The following is a 13963-nucleotide window of genomic DNA, read 5'->3' on the forward strand; positions in this document are numbered from 1 at the left end:
ATCGCTACTGATGGTAAATAAAGCTAACATAATTCAAGCGACATAGGTACCTACTTACATGATGGTACAAAAAATAAATAAAATAAAATAAAAAACGACATGAAATCATGTAAAAATACGGAAAACTTCAAACGCTTTTCCTGGAAAATTTTACTCCTGATAGCCTGGTCTCGTTATTGTATGCTCTCTCGCATGCCAATATTATACTATACTAGGTAGTTACATTATCAACAGGGTGCATTGGTGAAACGATGAGATCGACTGGCACTGAAGCCGAATGAAATTTTTCTGAATGATAATGAATGTTGAATAGTGAATGTTAACTCGGTAATTAACTATTTTCATTTACGCCTCTCTCTCTCTTCCCCCGCCCATTCACAAACTGTTAAATCTACGAGCTAGGTATAGGAATCCGGTATCACAAGGCTTGAATAGTACAGTATAAAATAATCCTTTCCTTTAATGTTTGAAATGAATATAATAATAATTTCAATAATTATCCAACACTTACCTACCAAAAAGTACATTTCAACTTGAAGAAGCAAGAAGCGCAGTGATATAAGCTTGAAGAATTAAAGAGTACCTAAAATGTTACCTATTTACCAGTGTTTGATTGTACATTCTCAAAAAAAAAAAAAAAAAAAAAATGTTTGCTCATTCTTGAAGGAATGAAGGATTGTTCTGTGGTCGTATAACAGCATTAACTATTCGTAGAAGTCCATGCTTTAAGGACTTTAAATTGTACATTATTATTCAGTTCAGTTTCATGGTTTCATTTTCATCATTAGGGGTGTTCGAGCGCTCTCCAGCAAGCTACAAAAACCTGCAGCAATTACAGAAAACAGAAAACGTTAAATTTTTTTTACAGTTTTTTGTAAAATTGCATTACAGCAGACTATAGTTCATTTTGAGTTTATCGTGAGCGCTCAAAAACCCAGATTTTTTAAGTTTTCTGTAAATTCTGCAGCGTTCTGTAGAGCGCTCGAACACCCCTATTATTATTCAATAACTATCGCTTTGCATTCTTTACTGTCTTCTCCTAGAGAAAAGTGCAAACTTTTTTTTCAACAAAATACAACAATTGCCAACTACCTACTGAAGGGTGAAAAATTTGGCGTATCTCTAAATTTTTCACTTTTATTATTCTCATAATACATAAATAGGTATTCTATTCACTTCGAAATTTGTGTTTTTTAAAAAAAATTTATGTCATCTTTTTTTGGAAGTCGGAACGCACACTAGCTTTCTTAGCGTTGAACTGAAGAACAACTTTTTATCAGCTGTTGAACGTTGATCAAGAAATCGTGACGAATTCAACTCTGCCCATTTTTTATTATCACTTATTTTTCCGGGATTTTAAATTTTTAAATCTTTTTGCATCTAATTTAACTATTGTTCTTTATGTTCAAATTAATGAATATCAACGAAGTTGATTTAGTTGATTGATTATTTATTGAGAAGGTAATAATTTTACGATTTTCAGTAACGATTATGTTTCAGTATGTTTATATTGCATCTACTCGAGTATTTGTGTGTAATTTTATTAATTACTTGCAACGTGATTCTTACGAGCTTTGCCGCAGCAATTCTTTCTAGTTCTAGAAGAAAATTCATAATTGAGGAGCAATATTGTACTTTAGCGGACATATACTCGATTACAGACCGATGTTTTGTTCGCTGGATTAGCACTCGTATTGTATATGTCATTTTCCGGCCTCATTATGAAACATTGAACTTGAATTCTTATTTTACTTTACAGAATTAATTCTCATCTTGTACGTTGCTTCTAGTTCTCAGCTACGAAGCTTTGTTGTAAAACTATTTTAAAAACTCGAGTAATCATTTCAGTTTTTATTTAACATTCGAGAGGTTTTCTGCATAGGTAGTGTTGCTGCTTCCATAAATATGCTTTTTATTACTTCAAACGAAGTTCATCTCATTTGATTGCTAATTTATTTAAGTTCATGTTGAAGTCAATTAAATATTGATTACATAAAATTAAATGTTGCATACTAGAAGAACAATTAGGTATCCTTGAATTTAAATCACTTAAACGCTCTCCTCACTTTCGGTGATTTCCATTTTCCACCGTAGTAGTGGTGTATTGAAACTCAATAAAATTAGTATCTATGTCACAGTAAATGTGTTGTATATAGTGTTAGTAAAGCTATATAGTCGGGCATCAGATGTTTTCTTTTTAAGCACATATTAGAGTAACACCAAATGGTGCTTAGAGACCCTTCTCGTGAAGTTTTCCATTTATGTACTAGTATTGATTTTCAATTGTGATTCTACTATGAATGTTGACGATATAAATTCTGTTTTTTGCTTCTTTTCTCGCAGAGTTTCACGTAAAGAAGAAAACGCAGCTATGTCTACCGGAGTTACTTATACCATCGGAGGGGTAAAAGTGGATTTCCCAGCCAAAGCATATCCTTCGCAAGTTTCGATGATGGATAAAGTAAAATACACGAATTATTATATTATTTCATCATTTATTTTAATTATAACTCGAATTGATTCCAACTTTTATATTTAATAGATTATCAGAGGATGCTCTAGAGCTCAAAATTGTTTATTGGAGAGTCCAACTGGCTCGGGAAAAACATTAGCATTACTGTGTGGAGCATTAGCTTGGCAGAAAGCTGAGAAACGTGAGTATACGGTATTCAAATTCGAGGGTAAAGTAATAATTCAGAATTATATTATAGCTGCACAACGACCCACAAAATTGAACTCATGTTCGATAAATTAATTACAATTTAAAATTTTATTTTTATCAGTACCTACCTTGGTGTATAGCACGTGATATTTTAAAGAATTAGAAATATCTTTGAAATCCATAAAAAAAAAAACAATCAAAATGAAAAAATTTTTAAATTCAGATTCTAAGCTACTAAATCAGTATACAGAAAAAGTGAAATTTCTTTCATTTTAAATTTAACTTACTGTAATATTGCAAGTAGTGATTCTGGAAAAAGGACTAGAACAAACAATTTCACTTCGAAGTGACAATTTTCCACTGAAATAAAGATTAATGTTGCATCCCTTTGGTGAAACTAGTGAAACTAAAATGCTGTTTTCACGTAAGCGTGGCGCTCTCTTAAAATACATCCCTGAACCATGGAACGATGCTCTCTACACGATAGAGTACAATCTATAAGTATTCGGAATATTTTAAATAAGTTTACGTAGCATCGGAGCACGTGAAAAAAGAAATATGTATTAAATTAATTTTTGTTTTCGCTTTACCTCTCAAATTGACATTTTTCTCTTACGCAGACGTCTTGAATGTTATTTTTAATTTAAAAATACGTTTTTTAGAAACAAAGGTCTCGTACTTTTAAACGCCTGTCGAGCATTAAATTGTGAAATCTTTTCAAATAGATTACTTCATTTTACGAACAGTAATCTCTCGAGTGAAAGAGTAGTCGAAAATGGCAATTTAATGAAAATGTAATTCCCATCGGTAACCCTTTAATGTTGATCAAAGAACGGGTTGTAGTATACGCAGAAGGCGCGACCGGCGACACAATTTATGGAAAAAAATGCTCGTGAGTTTCGCAATGCTCCCATTTCCGGCGAATTTTCATGCTATTCTAGATGCAATCCCCAACTCGCAGAAGCGTTCACCATTATAGAAAATGATTCAATACTACGTTCGAAATGTAAAAATATCATAGAAACCGAGGTATTACAAATGTGTAATCTGATACTCGAAAACAGAGGTAAAAAAAAGAGAAAAAGAAACACATTAGCGTACAGTTGTAGCCGATGCGAGTGTACTCATGCGAATGTAATAATAACGTTTTGGTTTTGTACGACTGTGTTTATCGTGAGCATTTGTATACGGGCGGGTCTATCTTGTTGTTCATTTCAAATAGGATAAAATAGTCTGTTTGGATTTTGATTTTTATCTTAACTGCCGGGCTATCTTTTAATTTTACCACCCTACGAGGTCTTTTTTTCTCCTCTTGCTCCTTTACAATGTTTTACAACATTTCGTTTGAAAGATTTCGTTTCATTGTGAATAATACCGCGCCTTTGCGGAACTGTCGAACTGTCTCTGAGACTGTATTGCCTGAAGTCACAAACGAAGGGTGGAATTGTGGATTGGATACGTCGAAATGTGAGAATATTAATTCCTTACTCGAGCTGAGTTGCATCGACCATCTGTACCAATAGTATAGCTACTGCGTTAATTATACACTTTGTCGTATTTAATACTTAGGTATACCCTCATACCGTGAGCTTAATGAGTAATTTTTGTGGTTGTTGGCATTCAATCAATGAAACTACTGTACAGCTAAAGGGTACCTACTCTTTTCCTTTAGGTTTCTTAGTGGTAGCTGGGTAATTAGCTTTAGAAATGATGGATGGAAATGAAACAATGTGCATGAACTCTTTCGAATTTAAAAAATGAGAAAATTTTTCGAGCAGAGTTTAATTTGATGGAAAATTCTTTGATGATGGTTGCCTATGTAATGTGTGATTTCAAATCGGGTTGTTTGCTCTGGCACAGGAATTGTTGTTGTGAAAATCCAAAGAAGCGTTTATAGTTTGATGATTTTTGAAAATAGATTACCTGCATCCCATCATTAAATTTCAAAAAGCAATCACTTGAAGGTAATAAAATTAAGATTTGTAATGTAATTCATATTCTATTTTTTTATGAATGCTCAAAAAATAGGATTGTTCAAGTTCTCAAACTTGTTTTTCTCTGCGATCTGCATCGACGTACAAAAGTCTCTCATTCAATATTGGTCTTCTCTACACCTGCCGCATACAAATTTGTTTTCTTTTAGAAACTTTTCCATGACGAGTTTGACGTACCTCTTTGTTTCAAAATTTTCATTACAAGTAAATTTGAAAAATTAGTCGAAGAATTTTAATAAAAATCAAATATTCTCAAATAACGAAGGTTTCAGTAACGGAAGGGAAAATGAGGAGAAAATCTTCGATTTTTTCCTACTTGTAGTGGGGTAGTGGGTACCTTTTTCCAAATTGGAACATAATCACATCTGTTGAAAATGAGTTGGAAAAAGTCGAAGATTGCTTTATATTTTGTTGAGATTGTAATGTATTTTGTATTTCGAGTCGATATTAGTCTGGACATGAATTTTTGCTGCGTAAGTCACCTGTGAAGGATGTCAGTGGTTTCTAAAATGGCAAAATTCAACTTTAAATTGACGAATTTGGTTCAAATTCAAGTTGATGACGCAGTTCAGCGTCTTCGAAGATACGTACTTACTTAGAATAAAATGTTGACTAAAATTGACTACTTTGAGGGAGGAGGAGCAAAAACGTGTTTCCAAATGGTTTTATGGACACGAAGCGTGGCCACTCTTCGAAAAATTCTGAAAAAATTAACACTAATAAGTATAAAATGCAGTAGAAAACGTAAAAAAAGTTTTTTTCGACTTTTTCCTGAATTTTGGACTTTTGTTCACAGTGATTTAAATTTTGAGATCATTGTTGAAGTCGAAAAAAAAATTGAAAGAATTCAGGGTATAATTAATCTCAAGTACGTATTTTCACTTTTAGACCAAATTTCAAATCAGTTGGTTAAAAACATCCAATGGCGTGTAATTTTTGAAAATCGTGTTTTGTGGGTTATCATCCCCCTGGGTGACGTGCGGATGGAAAACCGCTTACGCGCTCAAAAATCGTCATTCAGTGATACTAAACAAGAAATAGCATAAAAACCCAAAATCCGAGTCAAAGTCAGTTTCACCTTACTTATTGTACATAATAAAGTATAGCCTGACCCCTGAAAATTATATTTTTTTCATGGTTCTAATCGGATAAGGAAACTTCAAGGCCAGGGTCAGATTCAACGAATGCTCGAATTTGATTTTCTAAATCACGTTTCAAAAGCTTAAATGTCATTTAATTCGAGTTATTCCATTAAATTTTGCACAATTGTTGAGACAATACAATCGTCGAAGAATGACGTTTAATTGAAGGATAGCCGTGAGGGAAAAAATGAAAAAATTACCTACTGGATTCTTTTGGAAATGGCCAAAAATTATTAATGAAGAAAATCAACCACAAAATTGAATAAAAATTTTCTAAAATTGCATCTTATTAAAATTTCGGCAATTAGACAAACAGAAGAAAAAACATTAGAGGGACAAAAAAATCAACCCTTTAGTTTTTAATTTAGAAAATTTCCAACTTGACGTAAAATTATTCTCAATTTTTTCAAATTTTTTATCTAAATCTAAAATTTTACAAGTCCAAGTTTTCCTATTTTTTTTTTAAAGAGTGTGAAATGTACCTACCAATCTGTGCGTGGCGTAGTATTGCTCTTGGTTTATTTTTCTGTTATGAATGTAGATACTTACGTACTACGTAGGTACATAGCTTTACTTATGTCTGCAAAGAGCCGACATCATAAAGTCAGAAGAGTAACTTCAACCTGCTTTAAATACACTTTACTCTCACGGTTTGTACTTAAGCATGTAATAAAATAATCACGAATGTCATTTCAATTAACCGCTTAAGTCGAAATTAGTCACTCTCTTCAACGAAAATGATTAACGCGTAGGGGGAAGCATTATAGTGTGACATAAAGTGGTACCATTGAGGCTCGATTGAGTAATTGCATTTAATCCGTGAAATATCGAACGTTCTAGGTTAAACGAAGCAAATTCGCTAAAAAGATGTATATACATACATACTCGCATGTACATACTTGAGGTTAGGTTGAACGAATTTCATTGGTATCTATTATTCGATATTGTTTCGAAAAGGTTTTGTAACATCTGCTACAAATTTATGATCGTACTATTGTATCTGTATATCTTTTAATACCTGTGATAAGTTTTTTTCTTATTCTCTTCCCCTTTTTTAAACGATTTTGTATTAAAATAATACCGGTTTCGTCCTCGAAACAAATTCTAGAGCCGAGTACGAAAATTATTTTTCAGTAGTATTCTTTTATGCTCGCGAAATTGACGATGGTGATGGTGTCTATACGAAATTTGCTCTTGGAGTTGAAAAAATTGTAAGTTTAGAACTGATAATTACGAAATATTTGTGCTTAAGTTTTTAATATTGCATCGTGTACATTTTTTTCGGAATATTTTAATTTTCATTTGAACAAGAGGACCAAAAAACACCTAAAGGGTTAAAAATTGGCGAGTTTTTTCATTTTTATTTTTCGCTAAATAATTGCCTAAAGCTCGATTATGGATGTGTATTATAAACATTCTTTTATTGGAAATTTTTCCTTAATTTTTTTCTTTTTTTTAATACATTCTTTATCAATTTACTTGAGACCTTTGTGCTTCGGTATTTTTTTATTCAAATAATTCTTATATTAAAATCAGAGAAAAGCACTCATCATTTTCTTAAAGAGGATTCGATTCTGCGAAATAAAAATTGTTCGCCAATAATGGAAAGTACGTAGCTAGGTAAGTAGGTAGGTACTATATTTATGTGTATTCGTAAGATTCTTCGATAAAAAGGAAATAATCAAGTCACAAAAGCCTCTGTATAAATTTACGGTCATTGCTCAGCGCAGTGAAAATCGCTTTTGCATCGGTTAATTAGAGGAAAAAGAAAAGAAAAGAATTAAACTTATCTTGGGTTCTGGGAGGATTCGTTATGCGAAATACAAGTACATACGGAAAAGTACCTCTACCTACCTACTTACCTACCTACCTATAGCTTCAAGACCGAAATGCATCCGCGCCGCTTTCAACATGCACAAAAGTATGCCCCAATGACTCTCGAGAAAATTTTATACGTGTTTTTTGCAACATTACGCGTACAGTTAGGCGGTAGATAATGTACCTATAGGTAGATACTAAAAATAATGAATCGAGTATATAATTAGCTCAAAATAAATTTTATAAACGAGATAAACAGTATAGGAAGGAGGATTTGCCCCCCAAAATTGTCGTATAAATTTTTCATAATTTATTTCATTTCGGTACAGTTAAATTTTGTAAAATTTACTCGTGGGTACTGAAAGTGATCTTTGATGGATAAAAGTATATAATTTACACGAGCTGCGCGATATAAAATAACTTAATTAGTCGTGTAAAAAGCACTAGAATGTCGCTTTAGGATACCTTTGTGTGAGAGATGTAGATAGGTAGGTCTATAAGGTAGGTACGTATGAGTCGTAGATGTACTTTGTTTACTAATGAAGCTTTCTGCGGTGCTATTCTTATGTCATTTCACTCTTACGTTACAAAGTTAGTGGATTTTTGTTTTAAAAATTCGAAGCTTTGTTTATGAATTAAACGGTTCGCTTATGCGTGAAATGGCTTTCGAATGTTATAGTTTGATTTTCGTGCTTGATACGGGTTAAATAATTTTTCAGGTTTTGTTTTGAAGCAAGGACGTAAAATTTTTGATCCTCCTCGCCCCCTTGTTATTCGGTTTCTTTTTCGTTTTGGTTTTTAATAGAAATTTGTTTTGTTTTTATTCACAATATAGGAAGAAAATCTTTCTCATGCGATCAACAAGTGGCTTAAAATTTATTCTTTTTTCTGCAATGTTTTTCACTAGTTTTTCAATCAAATATTTCTTTGTATCTATAGTTTATTAAATGACTACGTATTACTCTCGAATTTAAAAAATTGGCAGAATGTGTGTAAACAAGAAATATGTAACTTGAAGAATTCTATATTCCTTACATCCAAAGATCTACATCATTCTTCCTTATTTCACTTCTTCTCAGCTATAAAATTCTTAGGACAGAATTCGTAAAAGTTTGGTAACAATAAAATTGTGTGAAAAATCTTCTAAAGTAATTTTTTAGTCATTTTCGGGAATCAGACATTTTAGAGCCTTAAATTATATACCTACCTACTTGTAAAACAAAAAATGATAACTTTCAACTTTGAAAATTTTTACGAAGCAAAAAATAAAATTGTAGGGTTATCGTATACGGTTTTCGACTTGATTTAGAAATCGTACTGAAAATCACTGTTGAAAGTTCTGGAGTGTTTTATTACAAAAATTTTCGAATGATGGTAAAACATTTTGATTTCTTTCAAATTCTATTCAAAATATATCTGTATGATGTGAGTTAGCGTTAGTTCAGATGAGAAAATATTGTTTATTGTTTTTTAAATTTTCCTTGGTGTATTTGCTGAAGGATTATGATCTTATCTTTCAGGATTTTAGTGAGAAAGAAATTGCAGTCTCTTCAAAAATAGAGTCAACTTTTTCAAAACCTCATTCTTTTCGAAAAGGGTCAAGAAATGAAATCTTCAAAAGCTTTCATTATCTGTGTGAAACACTGAGTTCAGCTATTCTTCAAAAAAAAATTCAAACTTCTGTAAGTCTTGTTCCATCTAAAAACTTCAAACTAATCTGAAATACTTAGTTTGGAACTCTTCTTCATTTTTTCCTTTTTTAAACATTTTTTCAGTGGAAAATTCTGAGGTAAAGTCGAATCATGCTTCTCAACATCTTAATATCAGGACTTTAGACATTTTAGAAGTTTTAGCAAGTACAATAATTTCAGTTGCTTCGTTGAACAATTTGGTAAAACTAGTTTTTGAACTTGTTCGAACTTTCTGACTCTTTCATACTCCTTTTTAAAAAGAGTCAAACGTTGAACTCCTGAGTTTTTTTGATGAGATTGAAGTTTATAAAAAAAAACTCATTGCATATCCGTGAGTAGGGCGCAGTTAATTAAAATTATTCAAGTTTGGCATGATTCTATTTCTTCGTAAAATTTTACTTTTTAAAAGTAGGAAAAAACCAAATATCCTAAAAGGTACCGAATACAAATTTTATAATTTCATTCCATCTTCTGGGCTCCAAAGGATTAAAAAGTCATGAAACTCAATCTTAATGTTTTATAAAATTTTATTAATGAATTGATCTCCTAAAATTTTTCACGAAAAATAATAAAAGTAAACAATTATGAACAAAACGTAAGTAAGGAAAAATTGATGCTGAAGTGTGCATGAAGTGGCAGTACCTTCAAAATCGTCCAAAAATTAAGATTTTTTAGTTTGTGAAAATGGTCGAAGAGCCGTGAATATCAATACACGTACCTAGTACCTTGTGGTGCCCTGGTCTTTTATGGTAATTGTGGTGCCCGCGTACATAGAGGATCACATATACATATATGTATGATAAAGGTGTTTTGGTGCAGTTTGGATTTTTCATCATAGTTAGTCATAGAGGTGCCCAATACATAAACTTGGTACTTGTGGTGCCTGCCTCAAAAATTTTTTTTTCACCTTAGAGTGCATTTCAGTCGATTCTGCATCGTTTTATATAAAAAGACCTTGTGGTGCCCGATTTGGGCGCCACAAGCCCAAAACCGGGCACCACAATGACTTCGTATACTTAAAACGGGCACCACAATGACTAAGTTTAAATCTGTATATACATATTGAAAGTGTTGTGAATATTATTTGAAACTTCTTCAATACGTACACGTAATAAGCTACGTAAAATCGCAATGTTCAATTTTCGCAAAATCAATACATTTTTCTCTCATCGATTCGCTTTTTTTTTAGGTATCGGTTTTTACGGATAGATTTTTTTCAATGAACTTTTCAAGCATATTAGGTAATTGGATTTAAAATAATTTCCAATTACTTTTCAATAAGTTTTTGTGTTATACTATACGGGTAGGTACGTAATTTTCGTAACCTAAAAACATTCCCAATAAGGAGACATTTTTTCTGCCATGTAAAAATATCCGTTCTAAAAAGAAAAACAATCATTTTCTGATTTCTTAGAATCAAATAAAACTCTGTAAGCATGAGGAAATTCAAAAATCGAAAAATAAGACAGCTGGAAATTTGTGTATAAATAGTCTTATGATTTAAAAATTCTCATGAGGAATAATTACTTGCTAAAAAGCTGGTACCAATGGATTTGGTAATATTCTCTCAGATTTAGGGATGATTAAGTAGGTACTTTCGGAGTTTTTAAATAGTGGAACCGCGTGTGAAATTACCCAAAAATAAGTGATTTACAAATTCTGAACTACCTGGCACCACTGTTGGGTTGCATATGAAAAATCAATTTTGTTTTTTTTTTTTGAAAATGCTTCCGATGAAGAAAGATCTCCGTGACATGCACTCAGTCAAAATCTTCCGACATTTCATAATTAGAAGATGTACGGAAGGGAGAAGGATGTACTTAGTAAATGTATTTTAATTTACGGTGCAAGTTTTTCCCATTTAACTTTGTCATTAAAATCTGCATCGGCCCATTTTGAAAATCGCATCGTGATTTTGTATACGGCTTTTCCAATTTTTTCGGACAATTTTATGAATTTACATACTTTGTAATTGATCCAAAATGTTTCTAACAAAACCATCTGTGAAATTAATAAAATTTCAAAACTTGAAAGAAACCTAATTTTTGCGTGAAAAAAAAACTTTCAAAAATGAGAATCTTTACTTATAGATTATGGTATACCTAATAAGTACAAAGGTATATATATAGAAAATCAACTGCAATAATATTAAAATATAAGCTGTCGATAAAAGCAGCCATTTTACGATAGAACCATGATAAATTTTAATACGTTACGATGAGGCGACGTGTATCTCACTATCAGATGAACAAGGAAAAACTTGGGCACTTATATTAATATGTATATCCGACATGGGTTGCGTTGTACAACCCGTTAAAATCAAATATTAATAGAAAGGGTAAACAAGGAAGAGAGCTAAAGGAAAGCTCTCGACAAAAGTGAAATTCTAGATTTCATTTAATTATCGTAATTACCCGGTTAATATTGGCCAGGCAGCAGCGTTTGCTTTCAAATACTGATGACGGGAGTTTGAATTTCGCTATCAGCCCTTCGCTTATACGAATATTTATATGTACGATATATAAGTGTTATTTCCTCCACTCAATCCGTATCGTATACAACCATTGGGATTTCTTGGTAAACTCATATTAAAGCACCCTCTTCTCTCGATTATTCGTGTATTTTAGCGAACGATTGCTAAAGTATATAAGCGATCTACTGCGAGCTAGAAAGAGAAAGAGTGAAATAGAGTTAACGCCGCCGTACCCGTATATGTACGTGCGTGCTCGAGAGATGGAAATTAAACCGTACCCCCTGGAGGAATGAAGTACACCTTTTTATAGCGTCGAATAAATGATATGGTACGGTACAGGTCTTTTGTGATGCCAAGTCTTTTTCGTTCGTATTTCTACATGTAAGCGTCTTAACGGATAAGAAGACGTTTCGTATAGAAATTTGCAATTTTTTCCTCCCTTGTCCAATTCTTTGTATTGTTAATGGAATTTTTCTATACGGTATGGAGTCGAATTTTAAGTAAAATACGTCGAAATAGGTAGGTACTATTCTAAAGGGTGAAAGTTCATTTTTGAACGAGTCTTTATACGATTTTGAAGTCCTTTATGCAGGGTGTCCGAGGATTGAGTGACCAAATTTTCAGATGAACGAAAATTACAGCTGCTGAATAACTCCTTTTAAATAGAGAAAAGCAACGAAGTGAACTTTTGGCCATGGAAATTGGTAGGCACTATACACACTGAGAAAAATAAATAGTACAAAGCACCACAGATTGTAGCAATTTATTTTCATTTGTGACACTATAGTCAAACTTACTATAAGTGTAGCGATTGAAAGTACTATACTTGTTGTAAAAAATGATATAATTATAGTAAATTATACTATAAATGATTTGGAAGTACTACAAGTATAGTGCTTCAGGAACTACAAGTATAGTTCTTTCAACTATGATGCCACAAATGAAGGTGATTTGCTACAACTATAGCACTTTATACTACATACATTTTTTTCCGTGCATTGGAAAATGTGATAGAATGAGTTTGTGCCTTATTTACAAATTGAAAGAGCGAAGAATGTATTATTTTGAAGAAAAAAAATCGTAATTTGAAAAATGATGAAAACAATGGATGATACGAGTACGTTGAGAAGTGAACAGATTTTATTGTGACAACCTTTTGCTTGAGGCTGAAGTTTGAAAAGTTATATTAGTGTTCAAAGTTGTTGAAAAAATGTCAAATATCGTGCATCACTCATGTGTATAGGCAATTAGACATTGATAACTTCAAATTTTACTTCTGGACAAAAGTTGAGCATAATAAAAAGTTTTCACTTTTCAACATATTGTATTATTAGGCCATTTTTCTCAATAATTTTTGAATTACAATATTTTTTTCTTAATCCTTACAATTTGCCAAATAAGCAAAATCTCACTTGATCAATTTTCAATTCAATTCACTTATTAATGTGTTGCCGCACTTTCGCGCAAAACAAATGTCACTTGAATCATACATACATACATACATACATACATACATACATACATTACATAACAGTTTTTTACAGAGCTTTTGCGTAGTACGTGAGAATTAGTTTTAGCGTAAAGGTGGGAAATAAATATCTACACCTACAATATAGATATCAATATCATGAATAGGTATTATTCTAGCTGCTACATCAGTCTCTTCAATAGTGCGAAACGCGTATTCTTATGGCCAATTTTTGTGTTTATTTTAAAGTGTTTTTTGGATGTTATATTTCTTATGTACTACCCGTGGTATTTCATTATAAATTTTTGAGGCTGTGAAGTCAACGTGTTCTTAAATTTTCACATAATATTGCCAAATTTCTAAATCGTGTTTCGTAGGTGTGAGAAGTACCTTGACATATTGTTCCATTTTTTATCATAATAGGCTACTCATTTGCAGTATATACCTATTACCTACTCACATGGAACTGTTTATATATTTTTACTCAGTTTTCAATTTTCTACCCAATTCCAATCTTTGAAAATGGAGTTTGCTCTTACGGTCTAAAAAAATGGTAGTAGGTATTACATGTTCGTCTGAAGTTTTTTTTTCAATGATGCGCGGTTGCATTCAGATTTTCAGTTTGGTCTTGGTCCCTCACTCCTCGAACCACTGACCAGTTCTGCATTTGAGTACCTACAACAAATACGGGTGGAAAATTAGCCTGCGAAGTTTT

At 32.1% G+C, this 13963-nt stretch overlaps 1 protein-coding gene across 3 annotated transcripts in view; it reads left to right on the forward strand.

Annotated features, from left to right (window-relative positions):
* The first annotated feature begins 1307 nt into the window (after positions 1-1307).
* LOC135832322 (Fanconi anemia group J protein homolog) overlaps positions 1308-13963 on the forward strand; it is a 46597-nt gene continuing 33941 nt past the window's right edge. Inside the window, exons 1-3 of one of the 3 annotated variants that reach the window (XM_065345494.1) lie at positions 1308-1461; positions 2344-2461; positions 2543-2654. In XM_065345494.1, the coding sequence (XP_065201566.1) occupies positions 2372-2461; positions 2543-2654 (202 nt within the window). In that variant the 5' untranslated portion in view covers positions 1308-1461; positions 2344-2371. Of the gene's footprint in view, positions 1462-2343; positions 2462-2542; positions 2655-6885; positions 7010-7399; positions 7419-13963 lie in introns of those variants that run through there. The other 2 variants (XM_065345495.1, XM_065345496.1) reach the window with 2 other exon arrangements.

The sequence above is a fragment of the Planococcus citri genome, chromosome 1 (genome assembly GCF_950023065.1).
Source record: "Planococcus citri chromosome 1, ihPlaCitr1.1, whole genome shotgun sequence".
NCBI classification, from domain to species: Eukaryota; Metazoa; Arthropoda; class Insecta; order Hemiptera; family Pseudococcidae; genus Planococcus; species Planococcus citri.